At 41.5% G+C, this 14,910-nt stretch overlaps 1 protein-coding gene across 4 annotated transcripts in view; it reads right to left on the bottom strand.

Annotated features, from left to right (window-relative positions):
• TRPC3 (transient receptor potential cation channel subfamily C member 3) overlaps positions 1-13,511 on the bottom strand; it is an 84,920-nt gene extending 71,409 nt beyond the window's left edge. For 2 of the 4 annotated variants that reach the window (XM_082389619.1, XM_082389618.1), the window contains exon 1: positions 10,012-13,511. In XM_082389619.1, the coding sequence (XP_082245745.1) occupies positions 10,012-10,226 (215 nt within the window). In that variant the 5' untranslated portion in view covers positions 10,227-13,511. The other 2 variants (XM_082389620.1, XM_082389621.1) reach the window with 2 other exon arrangements.
• Between the last annotated feature and the right edge of the window lie 1,399 nt (positions 13,512-14,910).

A 14,910-nucleotide genomic window follows, 5' to 3' on the forward strand; every position in this document is an offset into this window, starting at 1 on the left:
GAACTTACATGTTTCTGTTTCCAGGAACTGCATTTTGTGTGTAACTCCATTGAACTGACTATTGTATTGCTTTGTGATTATCTGCTTTCATGCCAGTCTCCTCAACAATACTGTAACATACTTAAGAGCAGAGACTGTCTCTCTATATCTCTATATGCCTGGCTGTTAGTACACGGCTGATGAATATCTATCGGAGGCACAGATGTGTGTGTGCTTAAAGCGTTAAGACTGAAGACCTAGGGAACAGACACTTTTCCCCTTCAGATTCAAGCATACCCTTGGCCACATAAAATAATGTGAGGAAGTAGCGGTGGAGGGGAATTTGGAGTCATTCTTCTATAAAAAAGAATGTCATGAATACATTAATATAAATTAATTATCAGGAATTAAAGTAATGTAAACAATCATTCTTCTTTCAAAACAGATTTCTGCTTAATCACATTCAATTCTTAGTTACACCACAAAATAACTGACGAATCTTACAGCTTGTGATTTTGATCTTACATAAAGTTACATTTTGTCAGGATAATCTGAGGGCAAACAGAGGATACATCTTAGAATTAATAAGCTTTTATAGTTAATAATTAAGCTTATCTTCAAAAACAAACTCACTTATTAAACTCAGTACTTTCTAAAACAAATTTTTATTATTTCAGGAAGATTAGTGACAATGAAATTAGAAATGAAATAAAAATTCAGTCTATAATTGATCAAGAACTTGAGATAAAATGAACTCAATAATAAAATCAAAAACCTCTACTGACCCAAGAGAAGTTCATATTCGGCTATTTAAACATATTAGTCACTATCAATTAGATATATATTAACTTCTAATGTTATTAAAAGCAAAAGGATCTGGTTTTCTATCATTGTCATCCATATCTGAAGTCAAAAGTCTGAGGTTTTTAGATTCTTGTTCCCATCTCATCACCCTGCGACCTATTTTTTAACAGAGAATCCATATGCATCAGTCCTATTTGACAAAATGTATTTAGAAATGCAAAACTGGTGTAAAATATTTAGTAATGTCATGCTCTTTCCTTAACACGTCATGCACTTGTGGACATTTAAATCTCATTTTTAAAAAAAGGTCTAGGGCCAAATTCATAGAGTCACCTATTATTTGAATAGTGCAAAGAAAAGAGGGGAGTTTTCTTTTGAATAGGGGAAATTTTCTGACTAGATAAGTGTAGACAAATACCCCTGACTTAGATACTAAATTAAAGACAAAATGCTATAACAATCCTAATTATTCTCATAAAGTCACTGCTGAGCCCCTTATGCACAAGTGTGAATTTGGCACCCATAGTTCCCAACTCCAGACCTTCTATCTGGGGCCAGATTCCTCTGTGTACACCCTGCACAGGTCACTCTTCTGGCTTCCCTGCCAGACTGATAGCTACGTAGTGTTGATTGCCTGAAGGGGGCTATCTCAATCCTGAGCCAGGAAGTTGAAAGTATTCCTTCCTATGGAGAGCAGAGAGCTCTGCAAAAACAGTTGTCTTCCTCCCATTACATTTCCTCTGAAGTTTTATAAGGAGAAAACATGAACAGACAGACGTCTGCTATCCTAGCACAGTAATGAAAAATTCCTAAAGTTCTAACCTACTCTTCAGATGTTGTCCAGGATCCTTTTACCTCTTTGATATTAAGAAAAGAGAAAACCATAAATGATATTTGGCGGGGGTCAGTTGTTCCTTGAGATATTCTTATCTCCACCCACCCACCCCCGCCCAATTCTTAATCCTCCTACTTAGTTTACAAACTTTCTCAAGTTGATCTGCCATCAGTAGTCAAATTGAAATGATGAATTAATTGAATTTCATAAATGAGTTAATACTAATTATTAGTTTCCTGTGTTGCTCCTCCTAGGAGTAAATGCATCTAAAATTTCTTTGAGGAAGAGAGAAATGCTTAACCCAAACTCGGCCACAGTGTAAACATTACAGTCAAAGGAAACTGGAGATTTCACAAGGCCTGGGGCTTCTGTGAATTCAATGTCAACCTTCAGCTTCAGTTTCTCAACTGGACTAGATGAAATCCTTTTCGACTCAAACATTCTATTCTTCATCATATTCTACATTAGTTAAATTTAGGAAGTGTGATTCTAAGATGATTTTAGTTGGGGGACTTCAGATGATCCTCAAATCACACTGTATAGATTACTATCTACTTCATTTGCCTAATAAGATCAGTCATAATTAAGAATAGTCTTCCTTCTGCAACCTTGGTTCTGTTAATAATACTGTCTTCATTTGGGCTTAAATGAATACCTAAAACACAATCGTAAGGATGTTTGGTTTCAAGATGATGGAATAAAGGCCTTTCTCACCCCTTCACCTCTCAAAAATTACCCCCTAAACAACACAGAAAACAAAGAACACAAATTTCATCTTCCATGAAACCAGAAGTATTTGTAACCGCACACCACAATATATGAAAAGGAGATAAGTTGGAAGAATGGTGAATGATTTAACAGAGAAAAGGAAGGTCTAACCAGAGTGCCTGTAACAAAAAATAAGCTGATCTACCCAATACCAGAAAAGACTTGGAAACTAAAGGCAAAAGAAATCTCAGAAAGCAGAGACAAGGCAGGAGCCTAAAATGGAGGAATCAGCTGAAATTTTGTGTAAGTGGTGTGTAGTAACCCTCCCCCTAGATTGCTAACCTCCAACTGATATGATCAAGTGACAACCCTCCCACATCCCTATAAGAAATATAGGATACGAAATCTCTGGAGAAATAGAAACAGAGATTCTCTAAATGTGGGGATACCAGGCCCAGGGGAGGGGAGGGACTAAGAATGGGGGGAACCCTGGCCAGTTCCAGAATACTAGCAGCCAGGTTTATTATCTCTCAACCCCTTCTCCCCTGTGACATTAAAAAAAAAAAGATACTGCATCTCTGAAATAAGAAAGAATGCTATAACAAAGGAATACTCATAAGACAAAAAGAGCTCTTAGAGATTAAAAATATAATAGATAAAATGGAAAAAAATTCAGTGAAAGAGTTGGGAAATATAGTCGAGGAAATATCTCAGAAAGAACAGAAAAGACAATCACTGGCAAACAGAAAAGAAGAGATATAAAAACTAGGGGATCAGCCCAGGAGATCCAAAGTCCAAATAATAGGATTCCAGAAAGAAAGAAGAAATATGAAAATAACAGGTAGGAAATAATAAAAGAAATAATACAAGAAAACTTCCCAGAACCAAAGGGCATAATCTCCAAATACTGAAAGGGTTCACCAAGTATCCAGTTCACCGAATGAAAAAAAGACCCATATCAAGGCATATCATCTAGACATTTCAGAACAACACTAATGATGAGATCATTCTAAAAGCTTCCTGAAGAAAAAAAAAATTAAAAACCACAAACAAAGGAAGTCAGAGGGTTTTGGAAGGGATGTCTTCAGGAAAACACACACAGTAAGAGACTGTAAAAGATTTTGCTAAAGAGGCAAGAACAAGATGGAACAAATATTTACTCCATGAAAAACAACTAATTATAAAAGAAAAGAAATGCAATCATACTATACTACTTGACTCAGCAGTGAATAATAGTTACATGATCATAATAACGAAGACTTTAAGTAAGATATTAACCACAAATTGTACCAAACCATGTGATGGAGGATGGGGGAGAATAAAAGGTATAAGTGAGTGAAAATTGTTGCCTGAGAATACTGATGACATCTAAAAACATGAATAATAAGATAGCTATACCTGAAGGAGTTGTAAGTGGAATGAAATGGAGGGGACAAGAAGAAAAAAGGAGAAAACCAGGGAACTGCCATGGGTTTGCTGTTGTTCTTATAAGCCACTATTTTTAGCATTAAGTTTTAAAACTGTATTCTTGCATTACTTTGATACTATATAAAATAATTTACAACAAACCAACAAAAATGACAACTCTCTACTGTACATAGTGAAATTACTACTCTACGGGATAAACTAAAAATATAATTCAAAGTTTCAGATTATTAAAGGTCTCAAGTCTAATGCCGTGCTGTACTATTCTTGAAAATTATTAACTATGGAGAACCTGCCCCTTCCTTAATAATGCTAGTTTGACTTCAGTCCTTAAAGTCCAAATTCCTATCCCTGGAGATTCAACAGTGACTTGGCAAATCTCTGATTTCCATGCCAGCGGTGGAAGGGAAGTGCTGCTTCCAGTCTGAAACACAAGCCAACATGCACAACACTGTTCTCAATCCCACAGCCAAGCTAAACCTGTACTGGAACGTTTTCACAGGCCGGTACCACAGAAACTAACATCCAAGTAGACAATCTGGGTTACGAGGCATTGTGTACTCATCTTCAGATCCCCTATCATAGAAAGTTGAGCATCAGAAGCTCTATTATTCTTTTAAATCTTCTAATCACTCTGTGGCTTTATTTTATATAACTTTCAAAATAAAAATTGTATATATTTATGGTATATAATATGATGATTCGATATACATATACAGTTGACCCTTGAACAACACGGGTTTGAACTGTGCAAGTCCATTTGTACACATTTTTTTAACAAGCATATTGGAAGAAGTTTTGGAGATTTGTGACAATTTGAAAAAACTCACAGGCAAACTCTGTAGCCTGGAAATATTGAAAAAACTAAGAAAAAGTTAGGTATGTCATGAATGCCTAAGATATATGTAGATACTAGCCTATCCTTACATAGGCATAAGGTGAGAGACATTTAATTATAATGTTTAAATAATTAAATAATATACTTTAAATATATTTAATAATAGCAATAATGTTAGTTTTCTTACTGCTTTATAACTTTGCTTTCAAAGAATTACATTACCATATAGTATGCTTCTCTCTCTCTCTTTCTTTCAATTGGAGAAGATGTGTGTCAGCCTATCATCACAGGTAAGTTGTTTTAAAAAAACATAAGCATGTTTCCAATACTGTATTATGAATATGGCATGGTAATAATACCATATGCCACAAGAATTTTATAACGGTTCATTTGTTAGTTTATAGGCTACTGTGAAACAGCCATATCGATTACACTAGGCTACCATAAAGCAATCATATTGCTGCTTCTTCGTTATCAATGCATGAATCATTATACCTGCAAATAAATATGAATTTCTTTTTCACATAATTTTTTCATTTTTGATGTCTAGTGTTAGTATCAATAATACATATAACGTCTGCAGTGTTTTGTACCATATAAGACAATATCGTTGTAGGTACTGACAGATGATTCATTTTGTAAACAGATGACATAAGCATGGTATCAATAAATACAGTACAATACTGTAAATGTATTTTCTCTTCCATAATTATGCTTTTCTTAATAACATTTTCTTGCTCTTACTCTATTGAAGAATACAATTATATAATATGTACATATAAAATACAAAATCTGTGTTAATCAACTGTTTATGTTGTCGGCAAGGCTCTGGTCAACAGTAGGCTATTAGTAGTTAAGTTCTAGGAGGAGTCAAAAGTTATACATGGATTTTAGACTGTGCGGGGAGTCGGCACCCCTAACCTCTGGGTTATTCAAGAGTCAGCTGTACATAGTGAAGTGATTACTACAGGCAAGGTAATTAATATATCCAGCTCCTCACATAGTTACCTTTTGTGTGTGTGTGATGAAGAAACCTGAAATCTACCCTCTTAGCAAATAGCCCAAATATGGAAACAACCTAAGTGTCATAGACCCATGAATGTTAAAAGAAACTGTGGTGTGTATATATATATATATATATATATATATATATATATATATATATATACACAATGTAATATCAATATTATTCAGCCTCTACAAAGGAGATCCTGCGATTTGTGACAACATGGACGAACCTGGAAGACATTAGGCTAAATGAAATAAGCCAGACACAGAAAGAAAAAAACTGCATGATCTCACTTATAAGTGGAATCTAAAAAAGTCAAATACATAGAAGGAGAGAGTAGAACTGTAGTTACCAGGGGCTGGGAGGTGGGGAAATTGGGGAGATGTTGGTCAAAGGGTACAAAGTTGCAGTTATGTAGGATGAATAAGTCTAGAGATCTAATGTAGAGTATGGGGACTATAGTTAATAATACTGTATTGAATACAGAAGTTCTATTATTGATTTACTAAATAATCTTTAGCAATTGACTTAACTTCACTGTGTATCAATTTCCTCACTTGCCCAATGAGAAAACCTGCTTTAAAGAGGTGTGATTCACGTTAATTCATTTAAATGACAGCAAGAGGTATTATATAAACACAAATTACTGCTTTAATTATGACAAATTTTTGGCAGCACTTCCTCAAGAAAAACTAAACAGAATCCTCTCTTTTTTTTTTTTTAAGTATGTTTATTATAATTTTTTTTTTGGCCGAGAGGCTTGCAGGATCTTAGTTCCCCAGACCAGGGACTGAAGCCGGGCCACGGCAGTGAAAGCGCCGAGTCCTAACCACTGGACCACCAGGGAATTCCCCAGAATCCTCTCTTCTAGAAGCCTTTCTCTCTTCAAGATAACACTGCTGAGAAATCTAATGATTTCTTGCATGTATGTTAATGAGTAAGGACTGAGTCTTCTTACTAAAAGTAAGGCAAAACACAAAGTTTTTCTCTTTATTTACCAAGTATTTGCCAACTATGGGTCAATTCTTCCCTTTTCTTGAACCTCTTCTCTCTAGGCAGCCTTGTCTTAGTACCACCTGCTCCTTCATCATTTTCCATGTCTTCTGCTTGCTACTCTTTCTTTCTGCCCCTCTAAACAAAAAAGTTCCCCTCAGAAAACTAGCTCAGGCTCCCTTTGTTCCTCTCTTCGCACTCCTTCCTTGGGTAATATCATGAACTCACACAACTCTATAACAATTCCCATTAGACAGTAGACGCTCAAGTTCTCCCAAGCTTTAAACTTGCATTTCCATCTTCCTGCTTGATACTTCTATCAAAATTATCTGAAAAATCAGATTCTACTCTGTTTGTTCTTTTCTTTTCAACAATGACATCACAATCTTAGTCATCTACATCAAAATCACCAAGTCATCTCTGACCCTGCTTTCTCTTTAAACCCCTGATGGACAGTTAGCTGCAAATTCCCATAGATTCTTTGTGTATTCTCTTTTCCTATCTCTCCCCATTCCATCCCACCAGTCCTACACTATTACAGATCCTAATCTCAGCCGGGAAAGCTACAATAGCCCCCAGATTTATTTATTCACATTCTGCCAATTGCCACTTCAATCCATCCTGTTCTCAGAGCGGCTTTGATCAAACTGTTGCTGCTTTGAAACAATCAATGGCTCCCTATTGCCTCCCCTTGACATACAAGATCCTATACATTAATGCCCCAAATAAGCTATGTTTCAGTAAAACTCAATTAATATTCCTTGGACATGCCTGGCATTTTGGAAGTGACAGGGCTTGAATTAATTGCCCACCCTGTCTCTGCCTCCTATCCTATTTACTTTTTAAGGCTCATAAAGGTTTTTTTGATTTCTCCACAACCTTGTGTTGTCTATTTCTTCTCTGCCCTTGACTCATCAGAGCTCTATCCTGTGTGTATGTATTTAAGCACTTATTTTACTCTAACTTATAGCATAATTGTTCATACGTAGTTTCATTTCCACATCTCCCTTATGAGATTTTAAACTCCTTGAGTGCAGTAAAGTTGTCATACTCATCTTTGTGGCTTACTGTACCTAGTCTTCACTTTGCACATGTAAATGCTTAAGAAATGCCTTTGAATTAAAACTCATAAGAACTGCCTTCAAAGGCTTTTGGAGTTCATCAGACATATTTAATAACTAAAAACTTCGAGAATGCGTTAATCTTGCCAGTGACATACTACTTGGTCCTAGATTTGCAAACAATTGGGAAAAAAGAAGTCTTGTTTTGAATCAATGGTTGGATAAAGAGTTCTATCAAAGGATAAAAAAAAAAGTCTTCTTAGTGATATAGTAAATGACACTTTTCCTCCTAAGTCAGTCTGTTTCAAATTCCCAGATGGAATACTGGAGCATGGAGCAGTGAAATGAGCAACAGGGTTATGCTAAGGAATCCTTTTGGTAAAAGTGGGATTCTACCCTGGGCATTCTGCTGGATGTTAAATTCGGCTATTCTATTCTGCCTACTGAAAATGACCCTGGGGCTTTGGTAGACTGGGTATCCTTCTCCAATTCCATCCTGAGGCTGTACGTTCACTTTCTGAGCTATTAAACTGTGGCCATATTCTACTCAAAGGTGGAATAGAGCTAATCTCTGCTACAGATATCAAGTTAGTCTCTGCCGTTACTAAGTGACAGCCCTCAAAGAAACAAGAAGAGCTTGCTGCTCTACCTCTAGAAGGAACCTTTATTAATGGATATCTCCTTCAAATGACTGGGTCTTTTCAGCCAGCTGCATTTACTTTACAAAATAAGTACACTACAACATTTACCTGTTGAATTATGTAAAGTCAGAAGACAGATAGGAAAGATGTTCTCTTACGAGTTAGACATCGAGACTACATTAGAATTTGTCCCAGTGCTTTGTGTAATTGACCTCAAGCTTCAAAAAGCAGTGTGTAATCTCTGCTCCGCCCTACTTTCTCAGATAAGAGTGCTCTGGTGTCCCATTTATTGTGGATTTACGATAAAAGAAAAAAAAATAAAGAATCAATAAGTTGAGCTGGGTTATAAAAACCAAATTGGCAAAAGGAAAAATGGACAATGTCTTAAAACCTTAGGGAGGCGGGGAAGCGAGCTGGCCGCGCTTTAATCCGAAAGGACCTACCTTCCCTCCATTTCCTGGGCCATTTCCAATCCAGGCTAATCTTCAGCAATAAGTGAACCACATTGGGAAGCGTCGCTCGTTTTAAATCAGAAACCTTCCCTAGACGATCTACTCCCAGCCAATGATTTGCGTTTTTAATAGGCAAGTCCGGCCGAGCCAGGTGCGGGCTCTGACCAGCCGAGCAGTGCTCGACCCGACCGGTTCGAGGTCGCCCCAGAGACCTCGCACCCCGCCTGTGCGCAGCTTGCGGGCAGCAGGGGGCGCTGCGGAACCTCCGTCCCTTCCCGGGAGAACCCCTTCCCCGGCCCAGGCGGTTAGTACAGCCCGTCACGACTGGCCCCAAGTTCTCTACCTCCTAAAAAAGACAGACGCCCAAGGTACGTGACAAAAGAAACAGAGAGCACGCGCCCTAAAAAACGAACCACTCTCTTCTTCATCCTCTCTGCGTCTCGCAGCTGGTTAAAGGCTGTTTCCATGATTTAGCAATTAAGAAAAGTTGTTCTTTCTCACACGTTAAAGCGCGGGCCTCTACCTTTCTTTGAAAAAGAAACAGCTACTGACCCTGAGCCGCCTGGGAACCACAACCAAGTACCTCAAAGCGGTGCCGGCGGCCGCCCCGCGCCCGCTCTCTCCCAGGGAGACCCGCTGGGGCTTCGGCTCCAGTTTACCCCCAGACTGTGACTGGACCGTCGGGAGAAGAGGTGACAGGGCAAACCTTCACCCCACACTCTGTATCGCACACCGCCCCCTCCCTTCTCCCCACGCCCGACGGCCGGGAGCGTCGGAGGGGGCTGAGGCTCCCAGGGTGGCTCCACGCTGGACGCCGGGAGGAGGCCGGGGTTCGAGCTCGCGCCGGGGTCTAAGCACACCTTCCCCTTCTTTGCCCTCCCGGGGTAAGCGCCGGGACCCCGGGGTCCCCTGACCACGGGCAGGGGCACGCCGGTCCTCGGTTGCAGGAGAGCAGGCGTCTGCTTACTGGAAAGCGTGCCTGGCGTCCGCTGTGTCAGTCCGCGGGGTTGTTCCGTGCGCTCGAGCCGGGACGGCCACCCCGGCCACGCCTTCAGCGCCCCCCAAGTCCCTCTACCGAGCAGCACCAAGGGTGCGAGACCCCGCCCCAGGTCCACCGTACACCCGAGCCGCCACGCATAGGACTGCCGTGGGGGGTGGGCTTTGAGGGTCCGGGGCAAATGGCGAGGCGGCCGTGGGCGCGCCTTCCCGCCCCCCGCCAGGCGCCGTCCTGCCGAGGCGCGGGCCGCGGGCCGGCCGGGTACTCACATGTCGGGCCCCGGCGGGAAGGGCGGCAGGCAGTAGTCGTGCGGTTCCCGCTGCCAGGGCGCCAAGCGCGGCTCGAGCCCCCCGTTGACGCCCCTCCAGCCCCGTCGGCGGCGCTGCGGCTCCGCGCCTTCGTCCTCGCCCTCCTCCTCCTCCTCCTCCGGCGCGGGGAAGGTCACCCTCGCTTGCTCCTTGCACTTGCTGACCTTGGTGGACATCGCGCCGGCCGCGGTCCGAGCGCGGGGATGCCGGCCGGCGGCCTCCTTCTCCACCGCCGCCGCCGCGCGGTCTCCCCGCGGCGCCCCTTCCCTACCTCCCGCGGCTCCAGCAGTCCCGGGCAGCCCCGGGCGGGGAGGCAGGAAGAGAGAACGGCGCGGCCCGAGACCGAGCAGTTAGAGGCGGGAACCAAAGCCCTGTCGCCGCCGCCGCCGCCGCCCACCATCCAACCGTGGGGGCAGCCGCCACGCCCGTGGCTGTGAGGAGGAAGCCCGGGGCCGAGCGGGCCGCTGGTGCTGGGAAACGCTCTCCCGCCCCGCGGCGGCGGCGACGGCGATGCCTCCTCCGTACCCGTCTCCTGTCTCCGACAGCATCACTTGCTAGGACAGTACAGTTACTCAGGGTGAAGGAGAGAGAGGGAGGGAGGAAGGGAGGGAGAGAGGGGGGGAGGGAGGAGGGAGGGAGGGAGAAGAGGGGAAGAATCAATTCCTTATCAGATAGTGAGAGCTCGAGAGGAAATCAGACAGACCAGCAGGTAGGGAGTAAGGAAATCAGAGAAACTTCCCTCCACAATTTCCCCTTTCTCTTCCAAAACAGCCTTTCTCCTTTCAGAGATACAAGTTTCCCAAGGAAGGGAAAAGGAAGTCGTCTGGCTTGTTAATTTTCCTGCAGTTGTATTTACCCTGTTCAACTTTATATTTGTTTCAACAAGCACCATTGGTTCGTTGTGTTACTTACTCTAAGACTTCGTCGAACCTACAGAGGTTTAAGTACATTTCTCTGAGTGCCAAGAATGGTAATGTTTTAATCGTGCATGATGCTTCAGGGTTTTTTTAAAATGAATCTCAAAACATCTAACAAGATTTATATACTTTCCAAGAAATATTTTCCAGCAAAATTTAAAGTATTCTTTTTAAAATTTAAAAATTGCATTTTAAAATTCAAGAGCAGTATTTCTTCTGGGAGAAAAGACTTGTGGAATTTTCGTCAGAAGGAGTTTTAGGGATCAAGGAATTTATCCCTCGTTTTAGAAATAAGAAAACTGAGGCCTAGAGAGACTGAGTAAACTACTCAAGGTAGGTAATAGAAAACTCAGATGAGACCTAGGCAAGTGTATTTTCTAAAGCTTTCTATTGCCTCAAATAAACAGCTTTCCAGCAAGTCCATCTTGGAAGAATCACAAAAATACCAAGTACGCTACTATGAAATAAGATACTCATTCTTACCATTGTCCAATTATACTGTATTTTTTTGAAGAGCAATTCTTCTCAAATTTAAACAAAGCACAAGGAAATTTAGCTCTTTTGAACTATAGTCTTAAAAAGTAAATAATATATTGTGTGTTTTATTAAGATGATAATGTCTATGTTTTAGGAAGCAATGATGTTTATTTATACATCTGGTACAGAAAAAACAAATAATGTCTGGTGTTTTACAGTTGGAAGCACCCTTCCCATACCAGCACATATAGAAGTAGAAGTGTCAAAATCCTCACAATGCAAGTTTCCAGACCCCTTCAATTCCATCTCTGAACTATCTCTAAAGCAGGACTGCTTTCCATACCCCTAAACCACTGCTTCAGTGAAGGCTCCCATCATCCTCCCTGCCATCTAGTCTTTCTGCAGCCCACCTCTTCCCACACCATTTCATTCTCCATGCTGCTAGAGAGACCATGCTCAGAGCAAGTCTGATCATGACTTTTCACTGTAAAAATCTCTGGTGGCTTCCCACTGCTTTCAGGTTAAAATCCAAATTTGGCATGCCCAGCCCTTTGTGGTCTGACCTTAATTCTTCAGTCTCTCCTCCCATCCTCCTTCATGTACATCCTAACTCCAGTTACGCTGAACTTCTCATTCATCACCCTACATTCTAGCCACTTTCCTGTTTCCCTGCCTTTGTCTGTGGTATTCCTGTCACTGAAACATCTCTCTCCCCTCAGCCACCTGGCACACTTTTACTTTCCTTAAAGACCTAGATTAGGTACGGCATCCAATCTGATATCCCTCCTGCCTCCCAGTAAGTTCCCACAGCTCATGGTCCTCACCCATGGCACTCTGTGCATACTACAGTCTTACCAGTAGTCATAGCACATTGAAATTAACTCCTTATATTCCTGTCTCTTTAAAGCCTGAATTCCTTGAGGATGGTTTGGGATCTTATTTACCTTGAGCTTCTTGAGAGTTTATCTTTTTGTCTTTGCATTTAGCTCAGTACCTGATGTGCAGGAGAAGCTCAATAAGTGTTGAATGAATTCAGGAAGTCTACAGGTTCTTTATAATTATGTTAACAACTGCGTGAACTGCTTTTATGGGGCTCTGGATAGAAGCACTGTGGGAATGCTGGACTCACGAGGGTTTACTCGTACATACGGTGTTAGTTTCCTAGGGCTGCCCTAACGAAGTATCACAGGCTGGGTGGTTTAAACAATAGAAATTTGTTTTCTGATAATTCTGGAGGCTGCAGGTCTGAGATCAAGATGTTGATAGGGTTGGTTTCTTCCAAAGCCTCTCTCTTGACTGCGTTCTCCCTGAGTCTTCACATGGTCTTCCCTCTGTGTCTGTGTTCTAATCTCCTCTTCTTATAACAACACAAGTCAGATTGGATTAGGGCCCACTGTAATGACCTCACTTTTAGCTTAATTACCTCTTTAAAGACCCTATCTCCAAATACAGTCACATTCTTAGGTACTGGTGGTTAGGACTTCAACATGTAAATGAGGGACAGGGGCACAATTCAGCCCATAACACAAACTGACTCTCCTGGGCTGAGGGAACTGTTTCATCCAGAGTCTGCTAACATTTTTATTCTTAAGAAGTGCATTCATGAGATTAACGAAAACCCAGAGGAGAGGAAATCTAAAGAAAGTAGGTTCTTAGAAGAGAGAGGAAATAGGGACCTCCTTGGCATAAGCCAGCTTTGTCTTTTTGGTTTTCTTCTTTTGTAAAAGAGGGTCTATCACTGTATCTATGTTGTTGGCTGTCTGTGTACTCATGAAATAAGTGCCTAACATGCATTCAAAATCCATTACTCCTTTGGAGAACGACAACAACAAAACCAGTATTCAGTATTCAGAAAATCAACTGTTGAGGCTGGTTATTTTCAAGTAGAGGTGGTCACTGAGGCAGAAGAGAAGCATAACTTTCATGATAAGTCCAAATTAAATAAAAGCAAATTTTTAAAACCTGGTAGCAGAAGATGGATTCCAGTTTTCCCCCTGAATCTCTAAGAAATGCTATACCTTCTTTAAAATCTGTTTCACACACTGTGGAAGGCTCTGTTCTCTGTCTCTCTGTCTCCTCTCTCTCCCCCTCCTTTCTTCCAGGGTTGTCTGTAACACACCTAATAAGAAGACACTGTTGAGCAGTAATTCTTGCACCCCAGGATGAAGTTTAGACTTAGCAGTTTTCTCAAGGGAGCAAGAGCATGGAAACAGGTATAATGTTCCAAACAGTGCACATTTTTAAAAAAATTTTAATTTATTATCATTTATTTTTGGCTGCGTTGGGTCTTCATTGCTGCGTGCGGGCTTTCTCTAGTTGTGGCGAGCAGGGGCTACTCTTCATTGAGGTGCCTGGGCTTCTCATTGGGGTGTCTTCTCTTGTCTCGGAGCACGGGCTATAGGCGCGCGGGCTTCAGTAGTTGTGGCTCGTGGGCTCTAGAGCGCAGGCTCAGTAGTTGTGGTGCACAGGCTTCGTTGCTCCGCGGCATGTGGGATCTTCCTGGACCAGGGCTCGAACCCGTGTCCCCTGCATTGGCAGGTGGATTCTTAACCACTGCGCCACCAGGGGAGCCCCAGTGCACATTTTTTTCCTCCTTAAGAATAGAAGTTCTCTTCCAAGTGGATTTTGCTTTGCTTTAAAAAAAATAAACTTTATTTTTTAGAGCAGTTTTAGATTCACAGCAAAAATGAGTGTAAGGTACAGAGAGTTCCCATAGACCCCCTACCCTGACACACACAGCCTCCCCCAATACCAACACCTGCCACCAGGACCGTACATTTGCTACCACTGATGAACCTTCATTGACACATTTTTATCACCCAGAGCCCATAGTTTACATTAGAGTTCACTTTTTGTCTTGAACATGCTATGGGTTTGGACGAATTTATAATGACATATATCTATCACACAGAGTAGTTTCACTGCCCTAAAAATCCTCTGTGCTTTGCCTATTCATCCCACCCTTCCCCCCGTCTCTGGCAACCACTGATCTTTTTATTGTCTCTATAGTTTTGCCTTTTCCAAAATGTTATATAGTTGGAATTATACAGTATGTAGCCTTTTCAGATTGGCTTTTTTTCCCACTTAGTGAGATGTATTTAAGTTTCTATCATGTCTTTTCATAGCTTGATAGTTCATTTCTTTTCAGCACTGAATAATATTTCATTAACTGAATGCACCACAGTTTCTTTATCCATTTCCCTACTGAAGGACATCTTGGTTGCTTCAAAATTTTGGCAATAATGAACAAAGCTGCTATAAACATCTGTGTGCAGGTTTTTGTGTAGACATAAGTTTTCAACTCCTTTGGGTACACATCAAGGAGCACAGTTATTGGATATGGTAAAAGTATGTTTAGTTCTATAAGAAACCTCCAACCGGTCTCTCAAAATGACTGCACCATTTTGCATTTCCACCAGTGCTGAATGAAAGTTCCTGTTGCTCCACATTCTTGCCAGCGTTTGGT

Source organism: Balaenoptera borealis (genome assembly GCF_965194805.1).
Source record: "Balaenoptera borealis genome assembly, chromosome: 4".
NCBI classification, from domain to species: domain Eukaryota; kingdom Metazoa; phylum Chordata; class Mammalia; order Artiodactyla; family Balaenopteridae; genus Balaenoptera; species Balaenoptera borealis.